Raw genomic sequence first — 18,092 nt, 5'->3', positions numbered from 1 at the left:
CTTACCTCAAAGGTGTCAGTCTGTCACTCGTCACATATCTTTTTCTTTTAGTGTTTTAGGATTGTTTTATAGCACTATTTATGTTGCTTTGAAGAATGTCGTATATAAATCCAGTCACGTTAAGAAATCGGCAAGAGAGCAGGTAAGCCTTTGTGGGTAGTGTCACTGGGTTTGCAATTAAGGTTGGATAAGTAGGAGCTAAAATCTGCTCCTGGGTATCCAGCATTTGCCAGTGACCAGGAGCAACCACTGGGAACAAGGAGCTACTACATAGCATTCCAGAAATCTAACTTCCACATAATAGTGTGTCCATTGTTGTCTAGAGGTGTCCTAATGTATCGTAATGTTTAATACATTCTACCAAATGCACATGGATAAATTCATATAGGTGTGTTTGTTGGCATCAGTTGGCCTGGGGAGCCAAAAGTAGCTCTTGGCAGCTGTTGGTTTCAAGCTAACCAGCCTCTTCTAGGCTACAAGCAGGACCTAAATGGCTCCCAGCTCCCCTCATTTTCAAACCCCTAGTGGTGATCAGCCGCAGCACTAACATACCACTGCATATTCACTCTTCCAAGTGGTTAATCCAGAAAGGGAACTCTTATTTATACAATATTAGGTCGGCTGGGTTCATGACAATGCGTGTTAAAGTAGCTCACACAAATGCTCCTATTCATTACTGTTGCAGAAAAATGCCCAGTTTCTCGTATGTAAAGTAGTATTATATAGCACTATGGTGGCATTGTAAGATAAGAGGGTTGAGGGTGGCTGTTGGTGGGATTGAATTGGAGGCACATGCAGCCCTCTGTGTTGAGTGCAGACGAGAAAAATACCGGATTCCGGTGTGCCAGATGAAATTGGATGAGGGTAGGTCAACCTGTGCAAAATGTGTAGGGCTAATCTGCACACATTTTCCTATGCTCACTGCATGACATACACATAGACCTGTGTATTCTGGGTGGACTCCGCCTACAGGCGCAGTCCCCCCTTTCACATTTAGTTGGAATGTGACACCCAGGAGTACATCAAGGCATCTCAAAAGGGGGAGGGCAAAACCTTCCTCCTGCCATGGCCAGCCTGATTAAATAAAAAAGGCTCAGTGAATCCGCCCTGTGCTTTTTTGGCCCTGCTGGAGGCAATGACGCATAGTGATTTAATTTAAGCAGAACCACGAGAGGCCTGATCACACGGTTTTCAAAAGACCAAATAAAACCACACCTTTGATATGCATCTTTGCCAACCTGAAGCCAGCTCCCGCCTCTCTATGACAGTGAGTCGTCATATCTGGTGCATGTGTTAACAGTAGACCACCCCCGCAGAAGGTAGGAGTATGGGATTTGGAGATAGTCTATTCTCACCACAACTTCAAGAGAGAAGTTACCTTTAATCAGGAACTACAGAGAACTCAATTAACCAGAGAAACCCTTTGATACACAACAGACAGGAAGCTGGGTGGGACTTAGTAGGACATGTTTTCACCCCTTAAACTTTCCTGTGGCAAAGACCTTTGGTTATGACCTCACGCATAACAGAAGATTGTTGGTGGTGACACAGGTTTGGTTCATTAAGGTAGGCTCAGCCTATGCCAATCACTGGAGCCCATTTGGCTTTAAAAGAGGGTTGAGCCCCTCTTTAGGCAGATCATCTGAAGACTTTGCAATGAGTAACGAGAAGAACTCATTTGGACCCTGGCTGAAGGTACAGTCTACTTTACAGCTTCCTCTATTGAAGGAAGGCCAGGATTTCCAAGAGGGAAGCAAGATCCCTCCCCTAAACATCTCCCAGGGAGCAAAGTGAGATTCTGAATTCAAAGGACCCTCCCAAGCAGCTACAGAACCAGTACCCAGCCAGCACACGGCGTGCCCAGCTAGGGTCTGCAAGCAAGCCTACTAGGTGGGAAGCGCCAGAGAGTCTCTGAACCAAACCCAGGACAAGACTGTGGCCTGCAACACTCTCCTTAGCTTTGGGCCTTCCGTCTTAAAGGATGACACAAGCCCAGTGAAGAAGCTAAGAGGAGTGCATCGACAAGCATCAACCAGTGTCTGCTTTAAAGGACATTTTCGAGTCAGTCGAGCCCTCGATCTGCAACCAACTGCACCGCTGACTTATCACTCCGCAGTCGCTAACGTCTCCAGAGGCGCCTCGACCAGTGCATCAGACCGTCCAACCATCACTGAGACGATTCCTGACCCAGAGCCTCCATGCTGGTGTACTAGAGGTGTGGGGCTGATTGGTTTAGAAACAGATATTCATTCCTGGACCACTGGTGCCCCGGAAGTTGATTTGTCACAACGTCACATTTGGATATGTCTATCCAGAAGGGAGAGCCCACAATCTGATCAATTACACCAATCTGGGGCTTGGATAGCTACTGACATGGGGTGGGGATTGATATAGAGGTACCCTTCGCCAGATCCCTTGGACCCACGCATCCAACCTACATGACTGTATATTAGAACATAAACTTGTCTTCCTAGTCCCAACTGAAACCTGGCTGCACACCGCATTGGGCCCACAGATTACACTAGCCATCCCAGCTGATTACACCCTCCTCAGACCCGACCGCACAGATGCTATTGGTGGAGGAGTACAGTTTACAGATCACCAAGTGCCACCAATAATCCGGACATAGACCTACCCCTACTAATCACACCCACGCTGAAACCCTACACGAATTACGTTCTCCAAGGAGACTTTAACCTAGGTTTCAACGACCCACAAGATAGGAAAGCAACAGCCTGCCACAAAGCATTCTGTAAAATGCAATTCACTCAAATAGTGACGCCCCCACCCATTCCAAAGGAAGAATCCTTGATTGGATACTTACCTTGAACACCACAGTCACCATAGCAGAGATCCTTAAAATGCATTGGATTGACCACTATCCTAATCTACTTTCGAATAAACCTCAAATCAGAACTAGTAACGAAAATGCCTAGCTTTGTACCCATCCAGGTCAGAAATGCTCGTAAACTCACTCCCGAAAACCTAAACCCGTTACTTAACAAATTACTGAACTCCAATCCCTCAAATGACATTAATACCAAAAACATCTCGGACCACTACTGCCAATGCCTAAAAACTGCCATAGATGAAGTAGCCACACTCCAATCCAAAATACCCAAACGCAGCTCCCCATGTTTTAACGATGAACTAATTGAACTTAGAAGGGAAAAAAGAGCCCTAAAACACCTAATCAGGAAAGACCACTCTGCAGAACTCAAAACCAAACTGCAAAATATCTCCAAAACCTACAAACACAAAGTACTCTCTTACAAAGCCAATTAACTTATCGGATTGCCACCGCAGCTTCAAATACTAAAGAATTATTTACTATCATCAAAGAACGTGAATCCCCCATACAACCCATCAGCTCCATTGCCATTAGCAAAGTATGGTGTACCACCATACAGGATGCTCTAGCCGCCAAAGTGAACACTCTCCAAAGCAAATTAGCTGCACAAAAAGAACTCCTTATGTCCACCAATACCCCCCCACATCCCCTTCTCACCACCACAAGAACGGACATATCGGAATTTGACTTCCAACAAGTTACAAATGATCAAGTCCTTAAAACCATAGCATCCCTTAAGCCATCCAACTGTAAAGGTGACAACTTCCCGGCCAAAGTAGTTAAAGACTGTGCCAACATCCTATCCCCCACCAACTTTATGAATGAATCCTTTAAATCCAGTGAAATACCAGCATCCATCAAGGCTGCATGGGTTACTCCCCTACTTTAAAAAACCCACCCTAGACCCCACCAACCTGACAAACTATAGACCCATAACAACAGTACCATTCCTTCTCAAAATCATTGATTAAAATAGCCTACTCCCAAGTGCAAACCCATCTAGAACAAAACCACATGCTAGGTGACAGACAATCCGAATTCCGGCCCAGCCACAGTAGGGAGACAGCCCTTCTAGATTTAAAAAACCAGATGGATTCGGGCAAACTAGGCATCTTATTACTGTTGGACCTCTCCGCTGCATTTGACTTGGTGGACCACGACAAACTATGCCTCACCCCAGCCACCAACTCCCACTTCTCTAAGGAAGCCACCAACTGGATAAAATCTTTCCTATCGGACTGTACTTCAAGAGTGGCCTTAGGAGAAGAAGCAGCCGATCCCATCCCTGTTCCTCTGGGAGTACCACAAGGCTCCTGCCTTACTCCTACGTCCCGTCCCCTTTCCTCCATACTTATGGGACATCTCTCCGTCCTGTGGGATGGGACCAGAGCACTTTGTAAAAAGCATCCACATTTTTTTCAAAAATGTGTCCTCCCTCTTTCCTGCGCGGGGCCCGGCACGCGGCCGTAACCCCGCCCATCTTGGCTCCGCCCCACGCATCGCCCATCAGTCCTTTTCTCTGCACGATCGGGGCCCGACGCACTTGCATCCTCGGAAGACTTTCTTCCCTTTTTCCCTCTCTGGCTCTCGCTAGCGTTCGTTTACTAGTCTGTCTGTCTTTTAAACTAGATTTTCCAGACTGTTCATCGTGTCACCGTCGCTTCGCGAGGGCGGATCCCCATCCTCTTTGTTTAGAGTGTTTGGGTCCGGAACACCGTTGGGACTCCTGTTTTTACTGTGACTCCATTTCGGCCCGGGCACTTCAACGTCGGTTGGAGCAGTGGGAGGAGGTGTTCGGATGGACTCCTCCTTCGCATTTTCAGGCGTTCATCGACGAGAAGAAAAAACACCCGGTAAGTTCTTTACTTTTCAGAGCACCCCGGCCAGGGGATACCTTTCCGGGTTCCTCTCGAGCCGGGAGGGGCGTTGATCGCTCCATTACCGGGGTTCCCCCTGAGGTGCCTGTCGGGCCTAATAATTCTACCAGAGTTTTCTCCAAGGGTCTCCGTAAGGGGCCTGTGTCCACCGGAGTACGCTCCGAGGCCCCTCCTGTGGGGGCTGTCTGTAGACCCAGTTCTACTGAGCCGTGGGGTACCAGAGCTTGCTCTGAGGCCACTCTTTCGGCTTCCCTCAAAGACAAAACCGGGGTGCGCCCCGAGGTCTTGGCTGGGCTTGAGGTTACCGAACGGATGTTCGAGGTCCGTGCCGATAAGGCTTCTACCGGGCCTAGGTCTGAGGTCCCTCATACAGAGGCTAAGGATACCGAAAGTTCTGAGGGGCCGGGCAAGGCCGTGTCGGTGAAAGCGCACCGTTCCCGCTCTTGTGGTGACACCAGATCTGTTGAGGGAGCAAAGAAGAAACTTTCTTCTTTTACCGGCAGTGCCGAGGCCCTTCCTTCGAAGGCTCAGTTGGCGGTTGGTATGTCGCAGAAACATTCCAGGCCTCATAGTACCGGCTCTGCCGAGGTTCCTTACGTTAAGGCTAAAATTAAGACCCCTGATCCATCGATGGGGACCCCTGCCTCACTTCCTCACGTGCTGCAGTTCCCCTCAGATGAGGACAAAATAGCGGCCGTTCGGCGGCCATTTTAGGTACTACCCCTACAACTACGCCATCGGCCCCTGGTTTAGGGTTCGGTCCTTCGGGTGAACCTAAGGTCCCTTGTGCGCATCCTTACCGGCCGGTTTATGATTGGAACGCCCGGATGTCTCTTCCGCACAATGTTTCGTTGCCCGCTGGGGCGGCTCCCTTGATTTATGTGGATTAGTCGGTGGAGGGGCCGGTGTGGCACCCTTCTCCGTTACGTCCCTGTATTTGTCCACCTCATGAGAGGCCTCCTCAGGTTCCGAAACAATCTCCTGAGGACGCTTTTTTCGGTAAATTTCAAGCGCTTATGCGCACTGACCCCATGAGGGAATATTTCAAAAGGCTTTTCAAGGAGATATGTCCACCCGCGCCTCCGGCACCACCCGTTCCGCCGGTGGTTCTGCCGGCGACTCCCTTGCTCGTGGTGCCTCCCCCTGCGCTTCCGCCTGTGCCACCATTGTCCCCAGTGGACAAGGCAGTGCCTGAAACGGCTCAGCAGGATCCTGACCTGTCAGATGACCCCCAAGGCGATCAGGACAATGAGGACCTTCCCCGCTCTATCAGAGCTTTCCATGACCGGGTGCTGGACATAATGAGTTTCTTAGATGTTCCGGTGCCCGAGGCACCTGCTCTGCAGGAGGTTGTGCTTTCTGGGGCGTTCACCTTGTCTCCTTTGGAGCGTACCGGCCTGTTCTTGCAGAAGGACGTTCTGGCCGAGGTCTGAAGAGTTTGGGAAAAGCCACACTCGGGACTTTTTGTCAATAAAAAGATTGACGCGAGGTACAGGCTGCATTCTTCGGAATAAGAGGCCTTGTCGTCTTGTCCGCCTCCCACCTCCACAGTGGTGGCTGCGGCTACGTTGCAATCCAGGCCTGCAGCATCCTCCTCAGCGACGGCTACTCGGGTCTTGGGAAAGGAGGACAAGCTCCTGGACTTTCTAGGGAGGAAAATCTTTGCCAATTCGGCCTTGCAGCTCAGGCAGGCCAATGCAGAATTGATTTTGGCGGGAGCTAACATGCGGATGTGGAGAGGTCTGTCTGAGTGTGAGGAGCACATTCCAGTCGAGAAGTTGGAGGATTTCAGAGGAGGCCTTTCCGATGCCAGGGTCTTGGCCCAGGATCTCCTGGAGGCTGCGGTTCATCACGTAGACACCTCAGCTAGGGGTCTGATGCTTGGGGTTGATACCTCGCGGCAAGCGTGGCTGCATGCCACTAAGTTCTCGAAGGAGGTGCAAGACAAGGTTCTGGTCCTTTCATTTGATGGTAAGGAGCTTTTTCACTCTTCTACTGATGTAAAGCTCACCAAAACCAAAGTTAGCACTCAGACGGCTAAATCATTGTCTGTTCTGGTTAAAGCTCCCTTCAAGTCTCAAAGGCCGTTGTCGCAAGGTCGACCTTCCTCGGGTTTAGGGGCTTCCTCGACCGCAAATCTCGCAGGGTGGATACTCCTGCGGGGAATAACCGCCATAGACAACAGCGTATGCGGTTTCTCTCCCGCTCCTCAGCCTCCTCATCAGGTTCAGGTGGCACCGCCACCGATAAGCCTGCCAAATGAGGGTTAACCGCGCTAGCACGAGACCCCGGTGGGAGGACGCATTGCGTCTCATTGGGAGGCGTGGCAGGCCATCACAGAAGACAGATGGGTCTCGTCAGTCACTCGAGCGCGCTTCCGCTTACCTTTACCCCCTACCCCACCCCTCAACCCTCCTTTTAAGCTGTCGGGCTCACCCTCCCTCAAGGCCAAGGTTCAGAAACTTCTGCACCTCAGAGCTGTGGAACCCGTTCCCCTTGGGGAGCGAGGGGAGGGTTTCTACTCCCGGCTGTTTACGGTGCCCAAACCCAACCAGGCTGGCCTGCGCACCATTCTAGACCTTTCCCAGTTCAATCTTTTCCTACCCCAAGAGAAATTCAAGATCACGCCCGGCCAGATACGCTCCTCCTTGCAGATGGGCGATTAGCTCAGCATTGTGGATCTTCAGGACGCGTACATGCATATCCTGATTTGGAACCCACAAAGGAGAGATCTCCGCTTCTCTTTGGGAGAGGAGCACTTCCAGTTTCGAGTGCTTCCTTTTGGCCTCAGCTCGGCGCCGCGTGTCTTCACGAAGATGTCGGTGATTGCGGCCTAACTTCGTCTCCAGGGTATCCATGAGTATCCGTATTTGGACGACTGGCTCTTATGCCGGGGTACATCCCGAGGCCTTGGTGCTACCGAACGGATGTTCGAGGCCCGCGCGAGTAAGGCTGTTACCGGACCTGGGTCCGAGGTCCCTCGTACAGAGGCTAAAGCTACCAACATTTCTGAGGGTCTGGCAAGGCCTTATCGGTGAAGGTTGTTTCTCACCGTTCCTGCTCTTGCGGCGACACCAGATCTGTTGAGGGGGCAAAGAAGGGAAATTCTTCTTTTACCGGCAGCGCCGAGGTCCTTCCTGAGAAGGCTAATTTGGCGGTTGGTATGTCGCAGAAACATTCCAGGCCTCATAGTACCGGCTCTGCCGAGGTTCCTTATGTTAAGGCTAAAGTTAAGACCCCTGATCCATCGACTGGGACCCCTGCCTCACTTCCTCACGTGCCGCAGTTCCCCTCAGGTGTTGACAAAATGGCGCCCGTTCCCACTACGACTGCGGCGGCCATTTTGAACGCTACCCCTACAGCTGTGCCATCGGCCTCAGGTGTAGGGCTGGTTTCTCTGCCTTGTGCGCATCCTTATCGGTCAGTTTATGAGCGGAAGGATACCCCTTCCGCACAATTCTTTGTTGCCTGCGGGGTGGGCACCTTTGGTTGATCTGTCCATCCAGATATAGGAGTGGGCCATGCTTCATGGTGTCTGGCTGCTTGCGGTGCACATCCCGGGCCAGCTGAATGTCACAGCGGATGCCCTCAGCCGGCGGACAGTGGTCAGCTACGAGTGGGAGTTGAAGGCGGAGATCCCCTCATGGATTTTCTTGCGTTGGGGCACACCGGAGGTGGACCTCTTCACTACGGTGGTAAACAAGAAGCTTCCTCGGTATGCCTCCAGAGGGGGGGCTGAGCGCCTCCTCTCTGGGGGATGCTCTCGAGATTCCATGGCACAACATGAGAGCTTACGCCTTCCCGCCTCTGCTTCTTGTTCGAGCAATTGGGAAGCGAAAGAACTCTTGTTCCCTTCTGCTCATGGCCCCGTGGTGGCCGGCCAGTTTTTGGTTCTCAGAACTTCAACACCTGTCGGTGTTTCTGCTGATCAGGTTACCAGTAACCCCAGATCTTCTTCATCAAGGGGAACAGCAGATGTGGCACCCCTCCACACAATTGCTCAGCTTGGCGGCATGGTGCCTGAGTTCAATTCTTAGAGCATCTTAACTTGTCTACGGATAACATGCGTATTATCCAGGCAGCCAGGGAACCCTCGAGCAGATCCCAATACAGGAGTAAATGGCTCAGGTTCTGTCGTTGGTGTTTGGAAAAGCAGTTGGATCCAAGGGTGGCTACGATTGACCAGGTGCTGTCCTTCGTGTCCTCCCTAGAAGTGTCGGGGGGTTTACGTTCTGTCATGCAGAACTTACCTTTCAGCGGTTTCCGCTTATCTTGCTATAGACCAATGCTCTTATTCTCTGAGTAACCCAGTGGTTAAGAGGCATTTTGCAGGCTTGACACTCCTCTACCCTCCGGTTCGTAGTCCGCACCCGCCTTGGGACCTCAATGTAGTCCTGACGGCGCTGTGCCATAAACCCTTTGAGCCAATGGCTACGGTTGACCTCAAGTACGTGTCCTGGGAAGTGTCCTTTCTGGTAGCCGTTACGTCAGCGAGGAGAGTGAGTGAGTTCCAGGCATTGTCGGAGGAGCACCCTTTCTTGGTCTTTCACAAGGTAGTCCTTCGGACGAACCCAGCTTTCCTACCGAAGGTAGTGACCGAATTCCATCTGAATCAGTTGATTTCCCTTCCAGTCTTTTTTCCGAACCCTGCCTCGGAGGCGGAAAGGGTTCTACACTGCCTGGATGTCCGAAGAGCTCTTAGGTTCTTCCTGGACAGGACTTCCGAGCTTCGGAGCTCTTCCCAACTGTTTGTGACCTTCGGTAAGCCTCAGGGCAGGCCGGCGTCTAAGGCATCTATTTCCAGATGGATTACCGCCTGTATCACAGAATCTTTCACCGTCCAAAAGCTGAAACCTCCTAAAGGAATCCATGCACACCAGGTGCGAGGCAAGGCAGTCGCGGTTGCTTTTCAGAAGTATGTTCCCTGGGAGTCCATCGCTAAAGCGGCTACTTGGGCCTCCCCATCTGATTTCTGTAAGCATTACTGCCTCGATATGAGCTCTAGAGCTGACGCTCAGTTTGGCCAGGCTGTGCTGAAGAACCTGTTTCAGTAAGGGGTATTTCCATCCACCCATAGTTCCTGTAAGGAGTGCTTGGGAATCTCCCATAAGTATGGAGGAAAGGGGACAGGACGTAGGAGTATTACCAGGTTACTCACCGTAGTGACCACCTTACTCCTAGTCCATAGTCCCCTTTCCTCCATACGCCCGCCGTTCCCTCTAATAAGGTTCCTCTGTTATTGCTAATGGTTCTTTGACCCTAGGATAGAAAAGGACTGAAGGGCGATGCGCGAGGCGGAGCCAAGGTGGGCGGGGTTACAGCCGCGTGCCGGGCCCCGCGCAGGAAAGAGAGGAGGGACACATTTTTGAAAAAAATGTTGATGCTTTTTACAAAGTGCTCCGGTCCCGTCCCACCGGACGGAGAGATGTCCCATAAGTATGGAGGAAAGGGGACTATGGACTAGGAGTAAGGTGGTCACTACGGTGAGTAACCTGGTCAATCCCCAACACTATACAATGCATATACAAAGCTACTCTTCGCCGCACTGGATGCCATGGGAGTAATCTACACAAACTTCGCTGACGACACACATACTTATTCACATCTCAGGCAACCTTGAACAAGACACAGCTCACATAAACAAAATGTATTCCCTTGTCCAAAACTGGATGGTGAATAACAGTCTCTGCCTAAACGGAGAAAAAAACGGAGATCCTCATAGAAGGTTCCCCAGCCAAACCTGGCAAACTCCGTCTCGACTACACCTCCATCCTAATACATGGCACGCCCATCACCATCTCACATAAAATCAAAACCCTAGGAGTCCACCTCGACTCCAACCCCACCATGAAAAACCACATTAACGCCCTAGCCCCTTCCACGGCCTACACAGCTAAGCTAATAACGCTCAGTAGACACCTCCTCTCCACTGAAAACTGCTTGACACTAGCCAGAGCCCTTAAAATCACTAAACTAGACTATTGCAATGTCCTACTGCTAGGCACCTAAAACAAAAATTAACCAAACTACAACTCGTACAAAACAAAGCCCTTGGAGCAGCTCTAGGAATAAACAGAAGAGAACATATCTCCCAACACAGACGAGATGCCAACTGGCTACCAGTACAAGCGAGTATAAAAAAAAAGTACCACAAAACACTCATGCATCTCCAACACAGCCCCCACCTACCTCAATCATCATCTCCTGCAAAAATTCAACCAGAATCTGCAGATTCAGTGACAACTTACAAACCTCCACATACCACGCTTCACCACCTCTCGAGCAGGCAACTCTAGCTTCCCTATAGCAGCCCCACGTATATGGAACTCGCTCCCCAACCACCTCCCAACGAAAGTTATTTTCATAAGTTTAAGAAACAACTAAAAACCTGGCTATTGATCAAATGCTAAACACCCAAGCAACAATTAATAATTTGTGAGTACTGTGCAACTGAACCACTTAGCTTGTAACTTTTGATTAAGATGTTTGAATAAGATGTAAGAGAACCATTATTACATGTAACCTAATTCCAGCAACACAAGAAGTATTTTCCATTTACAAGATGTCTGTACGCCGTGATACCGAAGGGTTTTGGCGTGCAACTAAATGCAATAAATAAATTAAAAAATAACCCCATTATGATTGGTTTAGCTCACTGTGAGGTGGATTTGTGTGTGTGTATAGGTCGAATTGGTAGGGGATTTTACAGAAGAGTCGGTTAGTTGGGGCGAAGAGGGGAATAGCCAGAGTACATGCAGCAGGGAGAGTTAATGCGTTGGGGGGGCCATCCTGGAGGCAGATTTCTGGTCATCACCCAGGGAGATGGTTCGGCCGGTCGGTTAGGAGAGTACATGCAGCAGGGAGAGTTAATGCGTTGGGGGGGCCATCCTGGAGGCAGATTTCTGGTCATCACCCAGGGAGATGGTTCGGCCGGTCGGTTAGGAGGGGCAAGTCCATGCACAACGTTACAGACCAGCAGCAGGGGTTTGAAAAGGGACGGGCTGTTGTGGTTGATTCTGTAGCTAATCCCACAAGTCGGATCTTGAGTGTTGAGGATAAAAGAGGCACCCAGAACGCCTCCAACAAGGGGCACATGCTTACAAACGAATCCTTAGTCTGTGGTGTCAACTTAACTTTGAGTGGCCTGTTACTAAATGTGTCCTATTTTTTTCTCCATTTAGAGAAATCTGATCTCGCTGTATCTGGCAATTGGAGTGCACTTGCTGGTTCTGGCATCCCATCATAGAAACCCTTTTGCACACACATTATTCGGGTTACTATGGGTCATTGTTTAGAACTTGAAAGGGGGGGGGTTCTTCTTTTCAGACATCTTTCTCCCACTAAGCAACCTACGGGCATATTGTTCAAAATCATTGGAATCCCTCTTGAGCTCAAGCACGGATAACTGTGGTTATGTGAAATTTGCTAATGTTTGCTGTCTTGAGGAATGTGATCTGCTAATGTGTATTTGAATGGGAAATTGTGGAGATCTGGCAGTCCTTACTTCAGCTGCTGCAAATCTGCCAACGTATGCCAACTGGACCCTTATGGATTCTGCCAGTGTGAGGTAACCTGGGCTCCATGCACTCATCACTGTCAACTGGGGCATTATTAAATCTGAACAGGTGTGCCTAATGGGGACACATGGAATCTGACCAGGTGTGCTATCTGGGGAATTCCAGACTCTGCCTGTGTGGTGCTAACTGGGCAATTATGGCATATGATTGCTTGCCTCTCGAGGCATTTTGGAATATTGTACTTGCACGTGTGGATTTTGGCAATGTATGCTAACTGGGACATTAGGTCAATGGGCCTAGTGTGGCGTATTTTATGGGATTTCCCGGAAACTGGCAATGTGTAGTATGGGATAAATAATGCATGCTTTGTGCATCATTTTTTAACCCGGTAAAGCAGAGCAATTGGGACATGGCGTAATCTGGTAATACATGCTGGCAGGGTTGCTCTAGAAGGTTGTGCGCGTGTGCGCGTGCAGGCAGTCTAGAAATAAGCCGATATGTGCTGTAGTGACTAGGCAATAATGAGCTCATTAGAGGCGGTTATGCAGAACGATTCTCTTTAGCCATGAGAGTGGGCAGGTGCTGTGATTTGATTTGCACTCTGGGGCTTTTATGTTCTGTGGCAATTGTGTGCAAGCATGGGGCTGCCATGTGCCGAGGGTGGGACATGTTCACACAAAGCAGGGTACTTCCCTTGATTTTGGGGGAAGGGTCACTGGATGACTGGCGCTGATTGGTCATTGTCTGGGACTGGCAGAGGACTGAGGGGGTCACTGTGTGGTATTGATGGTGATTATGGTGGAGTGCTGCTACTGATCTGCAGCTCTTAAAAGCTTCATTTGGCCATGCACCTCCAGCATGCTTCAGAATTCTTTTGGAAACGCATCCGGTTTTTATCAATGTCTTTGGAACAACGTGCTTCAAAATGCAGCCAATTTCCCAACATTTCTTCCAAGAATTCTTTGGGGGGTGGATACAGATCGTTAAATCTTAACTTGTGACAATTCTCTTAAAATGCTCCATTTTGCACGATATTTAAATGTCAATGGGAGGCAACCCCCAGTCCTCTGCTGCAAGTAGTGACCTTTAAATCCCTCTGTTTACTACTGTATGGTTTTGAACATTGAGACCAGTCAACTAGTTTTTCTTAAATGTTATGTTATTGATATTTTATTTCTATCGCACTCGTACATAAGTGTTTCAGAGCGTGACAAGGCAACGCAGGGGAACAGGGGAGAACGAAATGATGATCTTACTAGGCCCAGTGACATTGAGAATGGGCAAGTGCATGGGAGAGGGTGAGGGGGAATGTGCGGAGCAAAGGAGAAACACATAATTAATAATAAATGAATAATAAAGGCAACAAACAGTGATGGTGCAGCCAACAATTGGCAAGTGCTGGGTTTAGCAGCAGACAGGCTAGGTCTCATAAGAGAGGAAGAAAAAGGGTGGGGGGGATGGACTGTATGGCTACAGACACAGACCCCAGTGCAAGGGGTGGCCCGGGGGCAGTGCGGGAGGGTGGCAGGGTAAGCAGGTACCTAGGCCTGGAGGACAGAGGGTGGTGCACGGTGCCAAGAGAGAACAGATCAGCAGAGATGAGGTGGAGCGAAGGCAGAGCAAAGAGGAACATCTTGAGGTGCTTCCAGAACCGGAGATGGTTCTCCTCACGTTTTAGAGTGGCAATGAGGCTGTTCCAGAGGGAGACCCCAGCCGAAGACTGAGATCTACCCACAGCTCGATTTTTTTAAAAATGACTGACCCCGAGGGCGTTGGAGGTAGAAGAGCAAAGAGCTCGAGAGGGGAGGTATTTACAGAGGGATATCTGAAGGTATTTTGGACCAAGGCACCAGAAAGCATGTTATGTTATTTGGCATTTATATAGCGCTCCATATATCATTGGTATGACCTCAAAGCGCTGGTAGGTTGAATGCCCTCAGGGACCATCGTCCAGGTCAGTTGAGCGAGTAAGGTATCATAGGATACTTGGGTGTACCAATTATGTGCGCAGCCGATGCAGTTGCCTGAGGTAGCTGCAGCCTAGCATTAGGTGTGGTGGTATTTCATATCAGTTGAATGTGTGCAGACTTGGGTCTAGCTGCGTTAGGCCTGTGTAGGACGCGTATGTGTGCAGCTAGGCCGGTTTACGCGGGGTGTAGCTGCGTTTTATCAGAATGTTGAGGTGTTCATGGAGAAATGTACGTATGTGAGCAGCTGGGCCGAAATTGATCGAGGGGGTGTAGATGCGCTCTTTCATACACATTCATCACTGGCATTTAAGAGCATAAATTAATATTGTATATCTTCATTGTGATTAATATGTAAGTGTATGGCACAATGATAGCTATACAGTGTTTGGAGGGAAGCTTGGTGGTGCCTCTCTCCAGATTTTGTTAGGCCTTCTCAATCACTTGCGTATCACACCTTTTTTGCTTTAACATCAATGTGGCCTGCTTACAGACTTAAGATACGCTCAAAGGTTGCTTTGAAAAAAGTCAGTTTAAGCCCTTACTGATCCAACAATATGATGGCAAGAGTGTTAAAAAGCGTGCACGTTTTTAACAGACATCCACCTGCAAAAATGTGGTTACAGGTAAGTAACGTCTTACGTAGAATGCTGAGAAAAAACCCTCCCATAGGGTCAATTCAAGCATTTTAGAAAACAAGCATGTGGTGTAATTTTCCTCTTGCCCCTGCCTCTACTCCTAGTTGTTTACACTATCTCTTTCCCCAGGGCCGGAAGCAACCATCTCTTCCCACCAGAACCCCCCCCCCCCCCACCCCCCCGCCCCACACCGGTCTTTTTGTAAACTGTAGAGCCGGCAAGACTGCTAAGTGGACTGATGCAGAGTTAATGCGAGTAATCCGATGGGCACAGGATTAAAGCCTATGGGGTCCTTCAGCCCCTCACCCTTCTGTAGTTGATAAAATAGGTAACACTTGCGTTGAGTAATAGCACCGGTTATCATTGCCTAAAGACAATTCTCATAGTGATGTTTGCAAGATGAGGGTACCGAATTACTAAATGTTGAATAATCTTTTTCTCTCGTAACAGCTGACCCACTGGTTGGAAGCATCGCAACCCAGTATACGACCAACCGGGCAGAGCATGACCGATTGGCCAGGCAATGGACCAAGCGATACGCCACATAGACTGGACCTCGCCGAAGGCTGGATGCTCGGCGTCTGTGATAAAGAGCTGCTTCTAAATTTGATGGGGCGCAGGGGAGGGATAAAGGTGGCGTGAGGAATGGGGGTGGGCAAAGGGTATTTCTATAACAGATTTTATTCAGTCTTTTTATTTCCTGAGTTTTTGTTGTTGTAACTTAAGGTATCTTGCTACGGAAGAGAGTTAGGACCCCTTATAGCTTTTGTTTTAAAGCAGTTTGTTCTGAACCGTTTATTGCGTACAGAAAAATATGTAAAGTTGTTGGTGGCAAGCAGGTCTTATTTTTATTCCGGTGTTGGGCTGCAGGCCCGGAATGTGTGAACGCAGAGTTGGCCTTTTTTTGTGTACAGGAACTTTTCATTTTTGACATTCACACAAACCTTTCCAAGGAAATGCAAGTGCTCGGTTTTTGTAATAAAAATGAAAAAAAACATAAATAAATGATACTTTTTTTTTTTTTGCTTTTTCCTTGGTAAGAGGGTATTGCTGTTTCAGAGGCCGTCATCCCACATTACATCACCGGAGGAAGTGGGTGTAGATTAAACTAGTTATTTTTGTTTTCCTTTATTATATTTGCCAATCGACTTTATTATGAAAAGATTAAATAGTTTTTTTATTGAAGATGCGTGGGCACATGTAGTAAAATACCTTGAGCTGTATAACTGTAAAGTTGTGGCTAGGAGTCTCTCGGATTCGTTATATGTTGCAGGCTACTTACGCCTGCATTTGTTACTGTGCTAATAAAAACTTTAAAATGCCCAAAAGAATGTCACTGGTGATTTGGATTTGAAATGCCTTTTCTTGTCCGTTTTATTTTGCAAGGTGGGGCTTTCAATTGCAATGCATTTGATTTATATAACACGTGTCGGACGGCAACCTTCCACTCATGGTCTCTCAGATTGTTTTTCAGTGCAGTGCTTTCTGATAAGTTCGTCCTGCAGTGGTGCGACAAGCGACTATTTTTCAACAGCCAAACAGCTTTCGCTTTTTTGTAAGCATGGGATAGGCATTTGTCAGGCACTGCCATAATAGTCCTATCTAGCCATAATCCGTGCTCGGCAGGACAGATTGCCTTCATGGTGCGCACAGACTGTGCCTGCATCACTCATCCCACCCACCCCCCATTTAGTTTCCCTTGTTTCCCTGGCAATCTGCATGGCTGGCTTGTGCCAAGTCCGTCTAGTTTTACCTCTTGCTCTTTGTGCGGCATGGAAATGCGTGGGGATCTGCTACCAGAACGTTTGAGAGTATCTAGGCACAGACAATGCGTGATCCATTCTACAACGTATTCTCGGTGCACTGCTCATCTCGCGCAGTGGGAGATGTTTAAGCAGCTGTCTCCTCAGACTTGGAAGTAGACCAAGTTCCGAAAGGAAAATGAATCCCTTTTTCCTCCGCGCCTTTGCCCAATGGCATGAGTCGCTGGCTCCAAGAAGGTTTCTCGGCGACAGATGGCAGCTATCCCGTGTTTTGGAATCCGTGAGTTTCCCCATTGCGGGGTTAATTCTGCTTTTTGGGATAAGGGTTCTTCTCTTACGAGCCTGGTACTGGAGTATTGTTCAAAGCAGTGCTTTGGGGCTCTAAGGTTTAGAGAGGGCCTAAAGCTCAGATACCTTGTCCTGGGGAACCAGAGGTTCTCATTCATGCTTACATATCAACCTGCTATTTTATCCTAAAAGATTTTGGCATGTGATGTAGGTCCCTCTTGTCACGGACTCCAAGGATCAGTCGGGCCCCATCCAAGTCCCGCTTCGCAGATTCTCTATCTTTGGAGTAGCAGGCCCCTTCAGCAGTATGGCCTGAAAATAAGGTCCCAGGATCACTTTTCCCAGACCTGCAGTTGCAGACATTAGCACACCCTTAACTACCCGCGTTGACCCGCATCACTACTGACACATTAAACCCTTGTTAGAGCACTTTGCCTCTAGTTCAGACTCTGTGAAGTACCCATGGTGCTCAGAGATGGCCACAGACACAAATGCTCAAGTTTCAAAAACCTTTAACATAAAAAGGGATGGGATGGTTACTGCCTAACCGGCCTTGCCTCTATAATGGGAGTGATCTCAACCATTAAATTAAAGTCAATCAAAAATAACGATGTCATGTCAAAAACCAAGCTTGCCCTCACTGTTCTATAACAATGTGTATGGAATTGACAAAAAAAGGAGTGAATCAAAAGAAATGTCACGGTGGCGCTGCAGTGCCTCTGCAGCGCTCTTGCCTTGGTCTCTCCGCTAGTAGTGTAGCTGTCCCACAGCTCCCTTCCCCAAGCGTAGGATACACAGTATTGAACAAAGTTCCGTAGACTTAAACAGGTTACAAACGGTTTCTCAAAAGTTCTTCAAATTCAATAGTTCGCAAAAAAGTTACTTCAGGTTACTAAGAGCTCTCTTCCTCCTGAAGCCCTCCTTGTTACCTTCTTTCAGGAAACTCATAATTCACAGTTCACAACTGAAAGGGGTTACAAGAGTCTCTCTTGCTCTGGTTTCTTCCGGGGTTTCCTTCTCCTTCAATCCCGCCACTTAGCAGTTCAATAGTACTTCACAATGGGATTCCCTCCCCCAACAATTCAACTCCTCTCCCTTCTTCTTGGTACTAGAGACTTTTTACAGTGCACACTATTATTTTAGCCCTACCCAGGCTTTTAGGACCATGCCCCCGGCACTCTAGTTCAGTTC

The 18,092-nt window shown here is 48.8% G+C and overlaps 1 protein-coding gene across 2 annotated transcripts in view; it reads left to right on the top strand.

The window, feature by feature from the left end:
* Positions 1 to 16,181, top strand: part of LOC138570181 (ubiquitin-conjugating enzyme E2 E1) — a 481,786-nt gene extending 465,605 nt beyond the window's left edge. For both annotated transcript variants that reach the window (XM_069648862.1, XM_069648863.1), the window contains exon 6: positions 15,301 to 16,181. In XM_069648862.1, coding sequence (XP_069504963.1) covers positions 15,301 to 15,398 — 98 coding nt within the window. In that variant the 3' untranslated portion in view covers positions 15,399 to 16,181. The remainder of the gene's footprint in view (positions 1 to 15,300) is intronic.
* The last annotated feature ends 1,911 nt before the right edge of the window (positions 16,182 to 18,092 follow it).

Source organism: Ambystoma mexicanum, chromosome 2q (assembly GCF_040938575.1).
Source record: "Ambystoma mexicanum isolate Mex_15411 chromosome 2q, UKY_AmexF1_1, whole genome shotgun sequence".
NCBI classification, from domain to species: domain Eukaryota; kingdom Metazoa; phylum Chordata; class Amphibia; order Caudata; family Ambystomatidae; genus Ambystoma; species Ambystoma mexicanum.
Note: the sequence above shows the minus strand (reverse complement) of the source record. Positions and strands in the feature narration are given on the sequence as shown.